This window comes from Saccopteryx bilineata, chromosome 9, assembly GCF_036850765.1.
Source record: "Saccopteryx bilineata isolate mSacBil1 chromosome 9, mSacBil1_pri_phased_curated, whole genome shotgun sequence".
In the NCBI taxonomy this organism is placed as follows: Eukaryota; Metazoa; Chordata; class Mammalia; order Chiroptera; family Emballonuridae; genus Saccopteryx; species Saccopteryx bilineata.
In genome coordinates this window covers 8959101-8973548 of record NC_089498.1, presented here as the reverse complement: position 1 = coordinate 8973548, position 14448 = coordinate 8959101, and the positions used below count along the sequence as shown (strand labels likewise).

Genomic DNA, 14448 nt, shown 5'->3' with positions numbered 1-14448 from the left:
TCTAGCCAATCTATCTATGATTTTATTAAACAAAAGCCTTCCTTAACATTTCCTACATAAATATTTTCCTAACCATTAAGTACTCTTCCATAATTTTAGTTTTTACAGTTGCAAAACATTCTATGGTAAGAATTGGAAATAGTTTATGCACCTGCTGTCATCGTTTCAAAACCTCGAGTAATTTCCAGTTTTTCCCACTATAATCAGCACGAGCACTCCTAAAAATCATCATGCCTCCGCGATCATTTTTCTTAGGGTAACGGCAATGGAGACTTAGAACTGTATCTTTAAGAGGTTACTTAGGAATTGCCAGACTGTCTCTCAAATACTTTTGATTGTTAAAGTCAGCGCTTGCCGCACACTTCCTGTTCCGCTCCTTACTCTGTGTACTCAGCTTTCGCCAGCGAGGTTTTCTTGGGGGGAGGGTGAACCTTAGGGTCAGCCTGGGGGACAGGCCATGCAAGGACCTGTCCTGTCCACAGAGCCCACCGTTTCCAGGGGAATGGGCCAGGGCAGAGCCAGGAAAACTCTTGATGAAGACCCCCTCTCCATGAGCCTAAACTCTCTTCCTCTCCACTCCCCTCCCAGATGCTATCTCCCCTTGCCAAGGATCTCTTCCACCGGGCCATCTCTGAGAGTGGCGTGGTCCTCGCTACTGCCCTGTTCATGGAAGACATTAAGCCCATGGTTCAGGTAGGTTTCATACAGGACAGCACTTATAGCCTTTGCTCTGCTGTCCTGGAGTTCTCAGGGGCCCCCACAGCCGTAGGATCCAGCTGACATGCTCAAAGAACCTCGGAGGAATGGCTGAGCAGAAGAGCAAGGATGTATCTCGCCTTCCTCCCCAATTTACTGCTGAGCACACTAAGCAAGTGACCCGGGCAGGGCTGGGACTCAAGCTCACGACTCTGGACTGCCAACACGGTCCGTGTCCACTGACCACACTCCCCGCAGTGTGCCCAGGGGGTGCCGGGCCAGAGCGTGGGGAGTGGACCGCCTTTGTGTCTCCTCTCCCTGAGGGCCCGAGTTCTGGTGCCCCTCCCCTGGCAGCATATGGACCTGCACTGGTTCCTTCCCGGGGCCTTGTGACTGGGCTGGGTTCAGGGAGAATTTACCTTTTGATTCATTTGTTCACTCAACAAATAATTTTGATGTAGACAGATATCTAAAAACCTCAGGAAACTTCTAATGGAGGAGACAGGTTAATGATTACATAACACACAATTATAAAATGTCAATGGTGACAAGAGCAATGAGGAGAGGTCCTTCATGTCATAACAGAATTCGCAAGGAGCACTTAGTCCAGTGTGTAGGGGCAGTTTTATCAGGAAAGACTTCCTGAAGAAAAGGATCAATAGACTGAGGTCATAAGGATGAGCAGTAATTTACTTGGTGAGGAAAGAATGTTCTAGGAAGCAGGAACAACATGTGCAAATGCCCTGTGGTTGGAGAAAGTGAGAGAGAGTGAGGAAGGCTGATGTGGCCAGAGCAGAAAGAGCACAGGGAACGTGGAGTGAGCTGAGGATGGGGACCCTGACAGGGGCCATGCTGCATAGGACCCTGGTGGGGGACTGTGTCTTTATTTGGAGACTGTTAAGGATCCGAGGAAGGGAGAGCAACCGGGTGGGGTGGGGAGTGGGGCTCTGCTGATGGATGTCCCCTGCAGGTGGGGATGGGGAGCTTTGAGGTTGGGCTCTGAGACTGGTTTTGCAGAGCGGTGGGGGCAGCAGCCAGACTTAAAGGGGCTAGCAAGTAGGAGAGGAGGCAATGAAGACACCAAGAATTTTGAGAGTGTTTATCGGAACCCTTTGGTTGTAAACAACAGAAGTCCACTCGACCAGGCTGAAGTCAAGAAAGGGGGACTTTATTTAAAGGAAACGGGTGGCAGCAATGGGGCTGGATTTCACTATTGAACAGGAACTAAAAATTGGTAAAATGGAGGAAACTTAAGACTTTTATTCTTGCTCTTGCACACCCTCCCCCCATGTATTTCTCATTCTTCTCTCTCCGTCTCTCCCTCCGTATGGAGCACTGGTTCTGTGTCACTCTCGTAGGCTCTGGGGGGCCCGTATGCCCTCTCCGGGCCCCTCTGCTGTGGAGCAGTCTCTTCTCCTCACTTTTCAGCTCCTCCTCTGGCCCCACTTTGCAATTCTTGCCAGAGGCGAAATGCCAGTGAGAGGCTGTGCCCAGTTTGGAAACCAGCCAGTGCGGTTCTGGGTGCTGTCCTCTTAAGCCCACTTCATGCTGCCCCTCTCTAGACATTCGGCTTTGAGATCATTGTGCCCATTTTGAGAGAGACAAGGTCACTGAGACAGGTCATGTAGTGGGCGTGGTGGAGCCTCAGGACCTACACGTGCTGGTCTGGGGGACTTGCTGCCTCTCCCGCTGCCTTGAGAAGTTGAGGTTGGGGTAGAACCTCTCCTATTGATTGACAGAAGGTATAAATAAGGCCCCTGAGTCCTGCTGCCACCTGTGATCTCTACAGAAAGTTGCTGCCCTCTCTGGGTGTAAGGCCACCACCTCGGCTGTCCTTGTGCACTGCCTGCGTCAGAAGTCAGAGGCAGAGCTCATGGAGATATCTCAGAAGATGGTAAGTGCATCCGTTCTCGTGGCCACACGGGTCCTCCCGCCCCCCGCCCTATGAACTTGACCCCAGATGTCATCACTGGGACAGTGTCTCACCTCTCAGGAGTAATGTCACCTCTCCAGCTGAATGGGGGGGTTGCTTTTTCTTTTTTATTATGAAATATCTCAACTGTTAGCAAAGTCAAAAACTACCATCGTGGTCAATAGTGGAATCAACCCCTCCGCTTTTGTCAAAATTTACTATTTTGTCATCCTTGTTTTCAGAGATAGCTTAAAGAAAGAAACGTTATCTAGTTCCAGAGGTGACTACCATGTTGAATTTGGGGGATGGGGATATTAAAGAACAAACATTTGCAGAAGGGTTATCAAATTTATCTTGGTTAATTTAGAAATGATCAGTTATAACTCAGTGGTGGCCCATTTTTTTCAGATGTTCTGAGACCCTGCCTCAGTTGTGATCTTAGGATTACCATGTATCCACCCACCCGTTCATCATCATATTATCTATTGATCGACAAATACATTCAATTCTTCAATATCCTTTTATCATTCTAATGTTAATCTATCCGTAACCTTCATTCATCTATTATCAATCATTCATGCATCATCTCGCCTCTATATATCTTCACTCCATCATTTATCCCTCTAAAATCAATGATCCATCCATCATATATTATGCTCCTTACCACCCATCTATTCATTTAGACATCCAGTACACGTATGCTCCATGTATTAACCAAAGTCATCCATTTATCTAACTATTCAACCATCCATCCATTCCACCCATCCATCCATCCATCCATCCATTCATCTATCCATCCCATCCATTCCATCCATCCATCCATCCATCCATCTATCCATCCCATCCATTTCATCCATCCATCCATTCCACCCATCCATTCCATCCATCTATCCATACCATCCATCCATCCACCCATCCATCCATCCATCCATCTATCCATCTACCCATCCCATCCATTCCATCCATCCATCCATTCCACCCATCCATCCATCCATCTACCCATCCCATCCATTCCATCCATCCATCCATTCCACCCATCCATCCATCTATCCATCCCATCCATTCCATCCATCCATCCATCCATCCATCCATCCATCCATCTATCCATCCCATCTATCCATCCATCCACCCATCCACCCAGCCAGCCATCCAGCCATCCACCCATCCATCCATCTATCCATCTATCCATCCATCCATTCCATCCATTCCATCCATCCATTCCACCCATCCATCCATCCATTCCATCCATCCATCCATCTATCTATCCATCCATACATCCATCCATTCCACCCATTCATCCATCTATCCATTCATCTATCCATCCATCCATCCATCCATCCATTCCATCCATCCATTTCATCCTTCCATCCATCCATCCATTCCACCCACCCATCCATCCATCCATCCATCCATTCCACCCATTCATTCATCTATCCATCCACCCATCCACCCATTCCATCTATTCATCCATCCATCCATCCACCCATCTATCCATCCCATTCATTCCATCCATCCATCCATCTATCCACCCATCCATCCATCCATCCACCCATCTATCCATCCCATCCATTCCATCCATCCATCCATCTATCCACCCATCCACCCATCCAGCCATCCACCCATTCCATCTATTCATCCAGCCAGCCATCCACCCACCACCAGTGTGGTGAGAGTACAGAGAAGAGGCTCATTCATTATAGTCAGCAGGGATGCCTAATAGGAGAAGGTAACATTTGAGGATTGATGGATAGCTATGACATGGGTCATCACAGGGAAGTTACAATAGGACAGAGAATAGAGCATCTAGGGCCAATGGGAACTATTTCATTTTTTTGTGGGAAGGGTATGAAAGTGATCCCAAAAGTAACCTGAGTTCCGCGACCAGCTGTCTGGACCCTGGGCCCCAGAGGCCCGCCTCCACTCTGAACCCCACTCTCCATGGGTTGAGTCCAGGGCGGCCTTAGGGCTTGGATCCCGTTCCTCAGGCTTACATCGGGTGACCAGTGTATTCAAAGATGGACAACAGCTATTCTCTGATGCCTGGAAAGAGGCACACTTATCTCATGAGGCACAAGAGGACCCAGCTTACAAGGCTGTCCGGGGAGACCTGGTGACTTTGGGAAAATCTAGAAAACCTACGAGCCCGTGTTACCCTTCTGAGATTTTCTGACATCATGTGGAAATTTTTCCGTGTTTATCTACCCTCCCCAACACACACGTGTGCACGCACATACACACGCATCATGCATACCTGGCTGATAGAGCTACAACCCATAATGGAAGGACCGTACTGGTTAGCTTCTGCCTGCCGGTCAGACCTGTTAGCTGCTGTGTAGTGCTCCAGTCAGTGACCCAACACGAAGAGAGGCAGGGGGTGGGGTGACTGTCAGCGAGGTTGAATGAGTCAGGCCTTTCTGCAGCAAGATGAGAAAACTCTTTGCAAAGTATCTTGAGCAGAAAGAGGGACGTGCTGTTAGAGAATCTTCAGGTAACTGACACACTCAGGAGTAGGTGGCTTCGGGCATGGGTGGATCCAGGTGCACGTCTTACTGAGAGCCTGTCCCTACCCCTCAGGTTTTCACCTGGCAGTGCTGGTTTGACCCTCAGCCAGGTGTCAACCCCCTGGGGAGGTGAAAGACAATAGCAGCACTCTGAACATACATCCTATCTGCTTAGCCAACCCCTTTCCCAGTGATTCTAGCGGTAGTTTTGCAGTAAGCTGTTAGCCTGACATGAGCGCCATGCGCATTCAGGAACTAGTCTCTGTGCTTCAGAAGACGGGGTACCCCAGGTCTCATGGAGTGAGATTGGGGATGAGGAGGGGTCCCCCAAAAGAAAATTAGGATGCTGTTGCCCCGGGGGATACAAGAAGGAGAAATGTACAGAGGCTGGGGTGGGCACGAACAGCAGACATCTTCTCCAGGACCCCCACCCCCAGCCCCTTGCCCAGGGTTGGCAGTGCCCCGCCCACTTCCTCTTGGCCCAGCCAGGGTGGCACCAGTGGGGAGAATCTGATACTGTTGGCATGCAGCTGACCGTGATCGCCTTTTCTCCCGGGAAGACTCCTCACCCACATCCCCTGCCAATGTTTTCACAGAATCTTTTCATCCTGGATTTCCATGGAGACCCCAGAGAGGTAAGGACATTTGGTTTCTTGATTACAGGTTTTATATTTTGACTCCTTCAAGTTCCTGTTAAAGGTGAATAAAATAACGCTCCCTGTGGACTCGTAGAAACTGCTGACACCCAGAGCGGGCTGGGACTTGCCTGGGTAGCACAGCCAGGGGGACCAGATGTAGGACTGGAACGGACTGGAACCCGGTCCTGTGACTCCCGATCCAGGGCTCCTAGTCATCCACTCCATCATCAAACTCTTTGGGGCCCATCCTACACCCCTTCTTTTTTTTTTTTTTTTTACAGGAACAGAGAGAGAGTCAGATAGAGGGATAGATAGGGGCAGACAGACAGGAATGGAGAGAGATGAGAAAGCATCAATCATCAGTTTTTCATTGCGACACTGTAGTTGTTCATTGATTGCTTTCTCATATGTGCCATGACCACGGGCCTTCAGCAGACCGAGTAACCCCTCGCTCGAGCCAATGACCTTGGGTCCAAGCTGGTGAGCTTTTTTGCTCAAACCAGATGAGCCCATGCTCAAGCTGGCTATCCTGGGGTCTCAAACCTGGGTACTTCCGCATCCCAGTCCAATGCTCTATCCACTGCACCACCACCTGGTCAGGCAACCCCTTCTTGTTTTCACTTCCTGCTCCCAAAAGTGCTCCAGTGGGAGAAGGCTGGACTAGAAACTCACCCCGGGCAGGTGGACGTAACTGGATAGGGGTTCCTCAGGAGCCTTCACTGAGAAGCCCAGCTCTCCCACGAGGCCGCAGGGTCAATCAGCCACACGAGGCAGGCTCAGCAGAGAGGGAGCCTGGAACCTCAGTCCTGGGGACAGCACAGCGCCCTCCCCTTCTCTGTCCAGCCTCGCCTCCTCCCTCCTCCCAGGTTCCGAGGGCATTGCCTCTGCAGGGTCTCAGAGACGAGGAGACTGAGGCACGCACAGGTGACATTGCTTCCCCAAGCTACATAAAGGGCAGAGCCCGGTTTCAGATCCCGCTCTGTGACCAGAGGCATACAGGAACCGAGCCCTGCACTTCCTCTGGGAGCGGTGACGCCCGCTCACTAACTCAGCATCCGCAGTGACTTTACAGAAAGTCACCACCAGCAGTCATGAGAAGGGACTAGAGAGAGAAAGAGAGAAAAAGATACATGTAGCTATACGTGCCCTTCAAATTGAAAAAATACATAAAATATAAATATTAACATAATATTTTTATATATTTCAAGCTGAAGGAGGCTGCCCCCATCACCGGCTTACGGCTCATCCTCTGAGGACTAGTTCTGCCCTCTGGGGTCACAGACTCAGCCCCTTTGTTAGGACCCTGAGTTCTGTGGCGGCGGCTCACAGGCACACGGGTGTGTGCTGCTGGCCTTGTGCTTAGACGGGCTGCGAGGGGGCCGTGGGTGTGACCCGCAGAGGGCCCGCTCACTGTTCCGTCCTCCTCCCCAGAGCCAGCCCTTCCTGTCCGCCGTGCTTGATGGAGTGCTCCTGCCCAAGTCACCCATGGAGCTGCTGGCGGAAAAGCAACTCAACCCCGTTCCGTACATCGTGGGAATCAACAAGCAGGAGTTTGGCTGGCTCCTACCAATGGTGAGCGTGTGCAGACCTCCTGGGCTCCCTGGGCGCCCATCCCATCGGCCTCCCATCTCCCATCTCCTCTTGGGCTCTCCTTCTCCAGACCCCCAGCTGGGTCCAGGGCAGCTGTCCCCTTCGCAGGAGTTGACGTTTCCATGGAAACATTCTCTGGGACAGCCCGACTGACACCGGCTGGTGAAACCCTGGGGAGCCCTTCTCCCAAACTCTCTGTCTCCAATCCAAGAAAGAACCCTGAATTGTAGGTGGTGGGAGGGCCTGTAGAGAGAGAATTATTGTGCGGATGGGAAAACCGGGGCCTGGGAAGGGGGAGGAGCTCGGGAGTCTGCGGAGTGAGACCAGGGCTCGGCGGCCTCGCCCCGCCCCGCCCCTCGGGCTCGGTGCCTCGGTTTCTCAGTGGTTTCTCCCTATGTTCCCACGCGTGCTCTTAGTCATTTAATTAGGAAGAGTCAGGGGAGCTTGTGTTCTCTTGCCGTGAAAAGTTAAGATGGGCTTTCCCTTCTGTCAAAGACAGACAAAGCTGAACACTAATTGAAGCAGGAAAGACAGGTTTTATTCAGTTATACCACGGCAGCGGGACCAGTGTGAACTCAACTGGAACCCTGGAGCCAGTAAAGGCTGGATGTGCAGGGGAGTTGTCCATGTGACTAGGCCACCCGCGTTTGTTGAGTGACGTTTAGCTGGGGGAGAAGCCAACCTGTCCCGTGAGTTTGTCACGAGGCAGTGGTGTGAGTTGAAGCCCGGGGCCCACTGCAGGTAGACAGTTCACTTCCTACAGGGACGAGGAGAGAGCGACCAAGAAATGTCCCCTGAATGTTTGCACTTTAGGGGGATGGCTCTCGGTATCCTTGACCAAACCGTTTGGGTGGTAGATTTACACCTCCAAGGACAGAGACAGATTCATAATGGCAGACAGCTCTAAGAGGGGCTTCAGGGACCTAGCTACCTGTCACCAGGCTTTGGGACAAGCAGTAAATTCTCCTGGCAGCCCGGAGCTTTCTCAGGGAGCTGGGCTCCGTCATCTTAGGGACCCGGCCGAGGCTGCTCGGAGCCACGTTCGAGCTTGGTCAAGGCTCTTAGTGCAGAGGTTTGGATGGCAGCGTTTTGTGCTCAGTTCTGCAGTTCTCAACTTGTACGGTTTCAAAGCACCAAAGCCGCAGTGGCAGGATTTAGGGCTTCCTCCGTTATATATGATGGGTGGGACTGCTTGTAAGGTTTGTGTCATCTTCCCCAGAGCTCTGTCCTTCAACACCAGCTTGCATCATCTCGCAAAAGGGCTGGGACAGCTTCTCTTAACCTTTACTTTATCTTCTTCGCACTTCTTGAGTTTTGGAGATGTCTATTTCATTCACTGATCTTGCCCAACTTGTCAAAGACCCTGCCCTTCCAGACGTGACAAGCCGTCCCCCAGCCTGCAGTGGTTTGGTTGGTCGGTCAGTTTGGTTCTTCCTGTTGATTCCCAACGATTTCACAACTGCTGAACCGTTGTTTTCATAGATGATGGGTTACTCGATGACAGAAGACACGCTGGACCAGAAGACGGCCACGTCGCTCCTGTGGAAGTCCTACCCCCTCGTTGTAAGGGTCTAGGGAATCCCGGGAACTGGCTGATACCAAGGAGGGACGGGACTGACCCAAATCACTGGGCGATTAAATCGCAGAGTGAAGACTGGGGCCAGAAGGTTTCTCCACATTTTTTTTTTTTTTTTTTTTTTGCCTTTCCCACCTTGCCACCGGGAAAGGGAGGGGCTTGCACAGGACGTGAAGGCTTGACCATAAACACAAGCCTTCCGCACTGGTTGCAGAAGCCATGTCACTCATGGGAGGGGGGCATGTCTTCACTTTCACTTTTCTTTAAAATATGTTTTTCTATGCATTTGAGAGAGAGAGACAGAGGTGGGGGAAGGAGAGAGACAGACAGAGGAACATTAACTCATTGTTCCACTTAGTTGTGCACTCATTGATTGCTTCTTGTCTGTGCCCTGCCTGGGGGTAGACCCCAGGTCATCAGCCCCCCCCCCCCCATGGCCCTGAGCCACTTTCACTCCTGATCTATTCCAGAAACTCCCCGAGGAACTGACCCCGGTAGCCACTGAGAAGTATTTAGGAGGGACAGACGACCCTGTCAAAAAGAAACAGCTGTTCTTGGATATGCTGGGAGATGTGGTATTTGGTGTCCCCTCTGTGATTATGGCCCGTGGCTGCAGAGGTGAGTCCCAGAGATTGGACAGGAAGGGTCACCCCCCCCCCAACTCAGCTGTCTGTCCTGCTCGACCCTCAGCATAGACGTATATGTGCACACTGCTGCCAGCCAGCCCTCCTTGGTCATTTCCACACGGGTGGGGGGGGGCACTGTCCTATTCTGGGACCTGCCGGAAGCACACTCTGAGAAAGGAATCCAAATACAACTAGTTCATTGAGAGGTGACCCCAGAAAACACCAAACACCAGGCGGGAGTGGAGACGAGGCCCAGGAAGAGAGGGGGCTGAGCGTGCCGCATGGGCGGGGCTGGGGTGCCCGGGGATCCAGCGGAGCACGTGTCCCGGGGCGCTCATCCTTCCACACGCGAATCTCTGGGGGACGGCTGTTCCCACGGGTTTGTTCACTCCCTGGAGCTCGGACCTACTGTCCTTGTGGACAGAGTGGTCTCTGCTGGCCCAAGACCTCAGGCCAAGAGCTGCAGACGCTGGGGTCGTCAGGCTGGGGTGCCCAGAAGCAGGGCTGTGGTGGGGCACCGACAGCACCTGCCCCAGGGGCCCCTCACCTGCAGGTCTGATGGTCTGGGGCCTTGAGGGCTCATCTTGGATAATGTGCCTTAGAAGGGCTCCAGGGGCAGAGCCAACTGTAAATGAGATTGTAAACCAGCGGAGCTGGGGAAAGGGTGAAACCCAGCTTAGGCTCGGAGGGTCGCCCAGGTCCACGAAAGCTGAAAGGGGTGAGAAGTGGGAGGCGTGGACGCAAGTGGTCTGGAGAGTGTGCATGCCTGTGGTTGGCTTTCGTCCATCCCTCTGTGTGCTGGGTCTCCCATGGTCCCTGTCATTGACCCGCGCCAGTGTGGGTGGGGTCTGAGGCCAGGCATGGAGGAGCTCACCGAAAGAGGAGGTGTTCCTTCCAGCCCCCCCCTTTTCTAGGACCCTCCTTCAGCTGGTCTGCAAGCCGGGAAACCGTTCTCCGGTCCAGGGCGCTCTCTCTGACCGTGCCGGGAGGGTTGGGAAGTTGTCGACCTTCTAAGCACGAGAAAAAGCTGCCCTGTGGCATTGCCAAGTGCTCAGTCCAGTAGCGTACATTCTGGTTGCTCCTCTTCCTCCCGAGGGCCCTGCTGAGCGGGGGCAGAGCTGTTCTTTCATGGACGTGGTCTTGCCTCTTGCTTCATGTCTAATCTGGGGAACCCCCTTTTGTGTTATTTGCTGGCCCCAACCTGGACGTGTGTTTTTTATCTGGTATTTCTTGGCTTTGACTTCACATTTTATTTTGTCTTTGTTTTTTTGTGTGTGTGGGGTTTTTTTTGGCCAGTACTACACAGATTATATATATATATTTGTCTCACTCTCTTTTTGATAAAAAAATAACTTTTTTTTTCTTTGTGAGAGACAGAGAGAGGGACAGATAGGGACAGACAGACAGGAAGGGAGAGAGATGAGAAGCATCAATTCTTCATTGGGGCACCTTAGTTGTTCACTGATTGCTTTCTTATATGTGCCTTGACCAGGGGGCTACAGCAGACTGAGTGACCCCTTGCTTGAGCCAGCGACCTTGGGCTCAAGCTGGTGAGTCCTTGCTCAAACCACACGAGCCCACCCACACTCAAGCCGGCAACAAAACTTTTCTGAATATAAAATTAATAGCTTACAGTTGTAAAAGTTTTGAAAATATAGGATCACATAAAAAGACTAAATATCACTCCTAATGCCTTTTCCTAGAACTATCCGCTATAAATTTTGATATATTTTCTTAAATAATCTTTCTATCTCTTACATCTAATTTAAAAATCAGTTTCATATTGTTTTTGTTCCTAGAACACTATGTTGTAGGCATTTCCTCGATGCCAATAAAACGTCATGATAAACATCCATTATTCTTTAAAAAAAATTTTTTTTATGTTTATTATATTGATTTTAAAGAACAAGAAAGGGAGAGAGAGAGAGAGACAGGAACATCGATCTTATCCTGTATGTGCCCTGACCAGGGGTTGACCGACAACCTCTGTGCTTTGGGATGATGCTCTAACCAACTGAGCTATTCAGCCAGGACTAAAACACCCATTATTTCGTGGATTAAATTTTACTTTAGCCTTTCTGTCTCATTGGATATTAAGGCTTCCTGTTCTTATTTTGATGCTACCAAAAACAAAACAAAACAAAACAGAAAAACCACCAATAACTCTTTGCTTAGTCATGTGTGCATACATCTTTAACCAAGTCTCTCCTAATTTCCTGAGGACTGGTTATTAGAGATGAAATTAACCAATCTGGGCCACAGGGGCAATTCTGAGTTCTTGACATAGATTGTGAAATTGGTTTTCAGTGTATCAGAGTATGGATTTCTAAAGTATCTCCCTTGGTTTACTAAGATTAAAAAAATAAATAATGCGGAGGACCCGGGTTCGATTCCCGGCCAGGGCACACAGGAAAACCGCCCATTTGCTTCTCCACCCCTCCGCCGAGCTTTCCTCTCTGTCTCTCTCTTCCCCTCCCGCAGCCAAGGCTCCATTGGAGCAAAGATGGCCCGGGCACTGGGGATGGCTCTGTGGCCTCTGCCCCAGGCGCTAGAGTGGCTCTGGTCGCAACATGGCGACGCCCAGGATGGGCAGAGCGTCGCCCCTGGTGGGCGTGCCGGGTGGATCCCGGTCGGGCGCATGCGGGAGTCTGTCTGACTGTCTCTCCCTGTTTCCAGCTTCAGAAAAATAAAAAAAAAATAATAATAATAAATAAATAAATAAATAAAAATGATGGTGCCAATTTTATAAACCTTTTCTCACCCACAAAAGACTATCACACTGTTACAGTTTGCATATTCCGGGATAACTGTCTTCCTCCCTCTGCTTCCCTTCGTGTTCCTAATTGTTGTTTTCCAAATCCATGCCCTGCTTTCCTTCCAGACTTGTGTTGCGATTGGAGGGATTTTACACATCTCGGTGGTTTAAGGCAGAGGTGAAGAAGAGGAGTAATAATAATATCACCATCCTCCTGCCAAAATTAAGTTTTCTCATTCACACCAGTTCTTCCCTTCATGGTTGGGTCCTGGGTTCCTGTCTAGAACCGCCGAGCGGCAGAGGCGAGGTTAAACCCGGCCAGCTGGCGAGTTTCATGGAGAAGAGGCCGCTCAGAATCTATGGGATTCTGGAACCATAGAAGGAGTGCTTCTTCCCAACAGCCCCTGTTGCTAATTGAATAAGTTATTTTATGTCCTCCAGCTGGGATGGCAGGCCTCATTAAACTATTTTGCACGTGAACATTTAATGATGTAAGAAACGATCCACAGTCGTTACAAAATTAACACGTATAATATTATCCCAATTTTATTTCAATACAAGGGCTATGTGCTGAAATATTAACAGTGGTTTCTCTGAGTGGTGGGATTATAAGTGATTTTCTTTTTGTTCATTTTTCTTTTTTTCGGCATTTTTCTTTTTTTTTTTTACTCTCCCCAAGGGGTACCTATTGGGCTGCAGTCACTCCTCAAAGGCATGCAGAGCAGTCTGTTATCAGTGAAATACACTACACTGTACACATACGGGTCCCTCTGCGCGACTGCATCGGGAGGCAAGGGTTTTATGTGGATTGGCCAAATGCCCCTCTCGTGATAGTTATTTTGAATAAGTTGACCCAAGATTTCATCATTCATTCATTCAACAAATCCTGGCTCAACTCAAGTTTGTTCCGCCTCCACCAACTCCACACCCTCCATCAAGTCACGGAACTTGTCAGAAACTCCGTTTCTCTGTGACGCGGGTGCCTGGCGCACAGGGACGCTGTCCAGCACACGGCCAGCACTCACCATGGGCACCCGCTGTTGATATTGTTGATGTTTCGTGCCCAGGACCCAGGTGTGCCACTAGTTCCCTGAGTGCTCAGGGCTGCCCGGAGACCTTGATACCCTGCGGGCGTGTGTCCGGCGCAATGAACCGTGTGTCAATCATGTCTCCTCAGATGGCGGCGCCCGCACCTACATGTATGAGTTTCAGTATCGCCCGAGCTTCTTATCAGACTTGAAACCCAAGACGGTGATAGCAGACCATGGGGACGAGCTCTTCTCCGTCCTCGGGGCTCCACTCTTAAAAGGTAAGGGCCCTACAAGCGTGGCGCTGGGAGGTCTGGGGGTCCAGGCTTGGTTTGGTGGCCTTGGGCGGGTTCCTCCTTCCCTCCAGGTCTTAGTGTCCCGAACTCACTGTAACAGGTTGGACGACAGAGGTCCCCGCCTTCCTCTTGCTCTGACGTGCATGATGGGGAATGTGAGACTCCAGACCTGGGCCTCGATAGGACAGGGCCCTGCTCAAGGGCCCTCGGGGCCACACACAGTGCCTCCGGCCATATCCTGAGTGGAGGACTCCTCAGGGCCATGCAGCCCTGTTATTTTTCAGAGTCTGAGGAATTGTGGGTGGGTGGCAGAGATTGAGAACACACCCGGAAAAGGACAGCCCTGGGAGGTGGGGTGGCTGTAGCGGAAGCCCTGGGTGTGGCGTTGTGACTCTGAAGGGGGAGGGGTGGGTGGGCATAAAACAAGGGCATCAGCCTGTGCGCTGACTACGGCGCTCCGCCGAGTCCTCCGTCAGTCACTCCCCAGCCTCAAGTGCACACACGTTACCCAGTTTCTTTTTAAAATGCAACTTTGGACTCAGGAGGTCTGGAGTAAGGGCTCAGATTCTGAATTTCTAACAAGCACCTGAGTGATGTGGGTGCTGCTGACCTGTGAGCACACCTTGGTGGCAAAGGCTTTTTCTCTTCCTGCCTCCAGAGGGCGCCTCAGAAGAGGAGGTCAAGCTCAGCAAGATGGTGATGAAATACTGGGGCAACTTTGCTCGGACCGGGTGAGTGGGAATGGAGCACGGTCAGTCGTCGGGTTGGGGCAGGGCCTGCCTGTCGGGAGGGGCAGCTTCTAATACTTAATGGTCAAAGTCCTGGCCCTG

At 50.9% G+C, this 14448-nt stretch overlaps 1 protein-coding gene across 1 annotated transcript in view; it reads left to right on the top strand.

The window, feature by feature from the left end:
• CES1 (carboxylesterase 1) overlaps window positions 1-14448 on the top strand; it is a 33620-nt gene that overhangs the window by 18612 nt on the left and 560 nt on the right. Inside the window, exons 6-13 of the mRNA XM_066244227.1 lie at window positions 589-693; window positions 2486-2590; window positions 5706-5744; window positions 7179-7319; window positions 8820-8900; window positions 9384-9531; window positions 13472-13603; window positions 14277-14349. Coding sequence (XP_066100324.1) covers window positions 589-693; window positions 2486-2590; window positions 5706-5744; window positions 7179-7319; window positions 8820-8900; window positions 9384-9531; window positions 13472-13603; window positions 14277-14349 — 824 coding nt within the window. The remainder of the gene's footprint in view (window positions 1-588; window positions 694-2485; window positions 2591-5705; window positions 5745-7178; window positions 7320-8819; window positions 8901-9383; window positions 9532-13471; window positions 13604-14276; window positions 14350-14448) is intronic.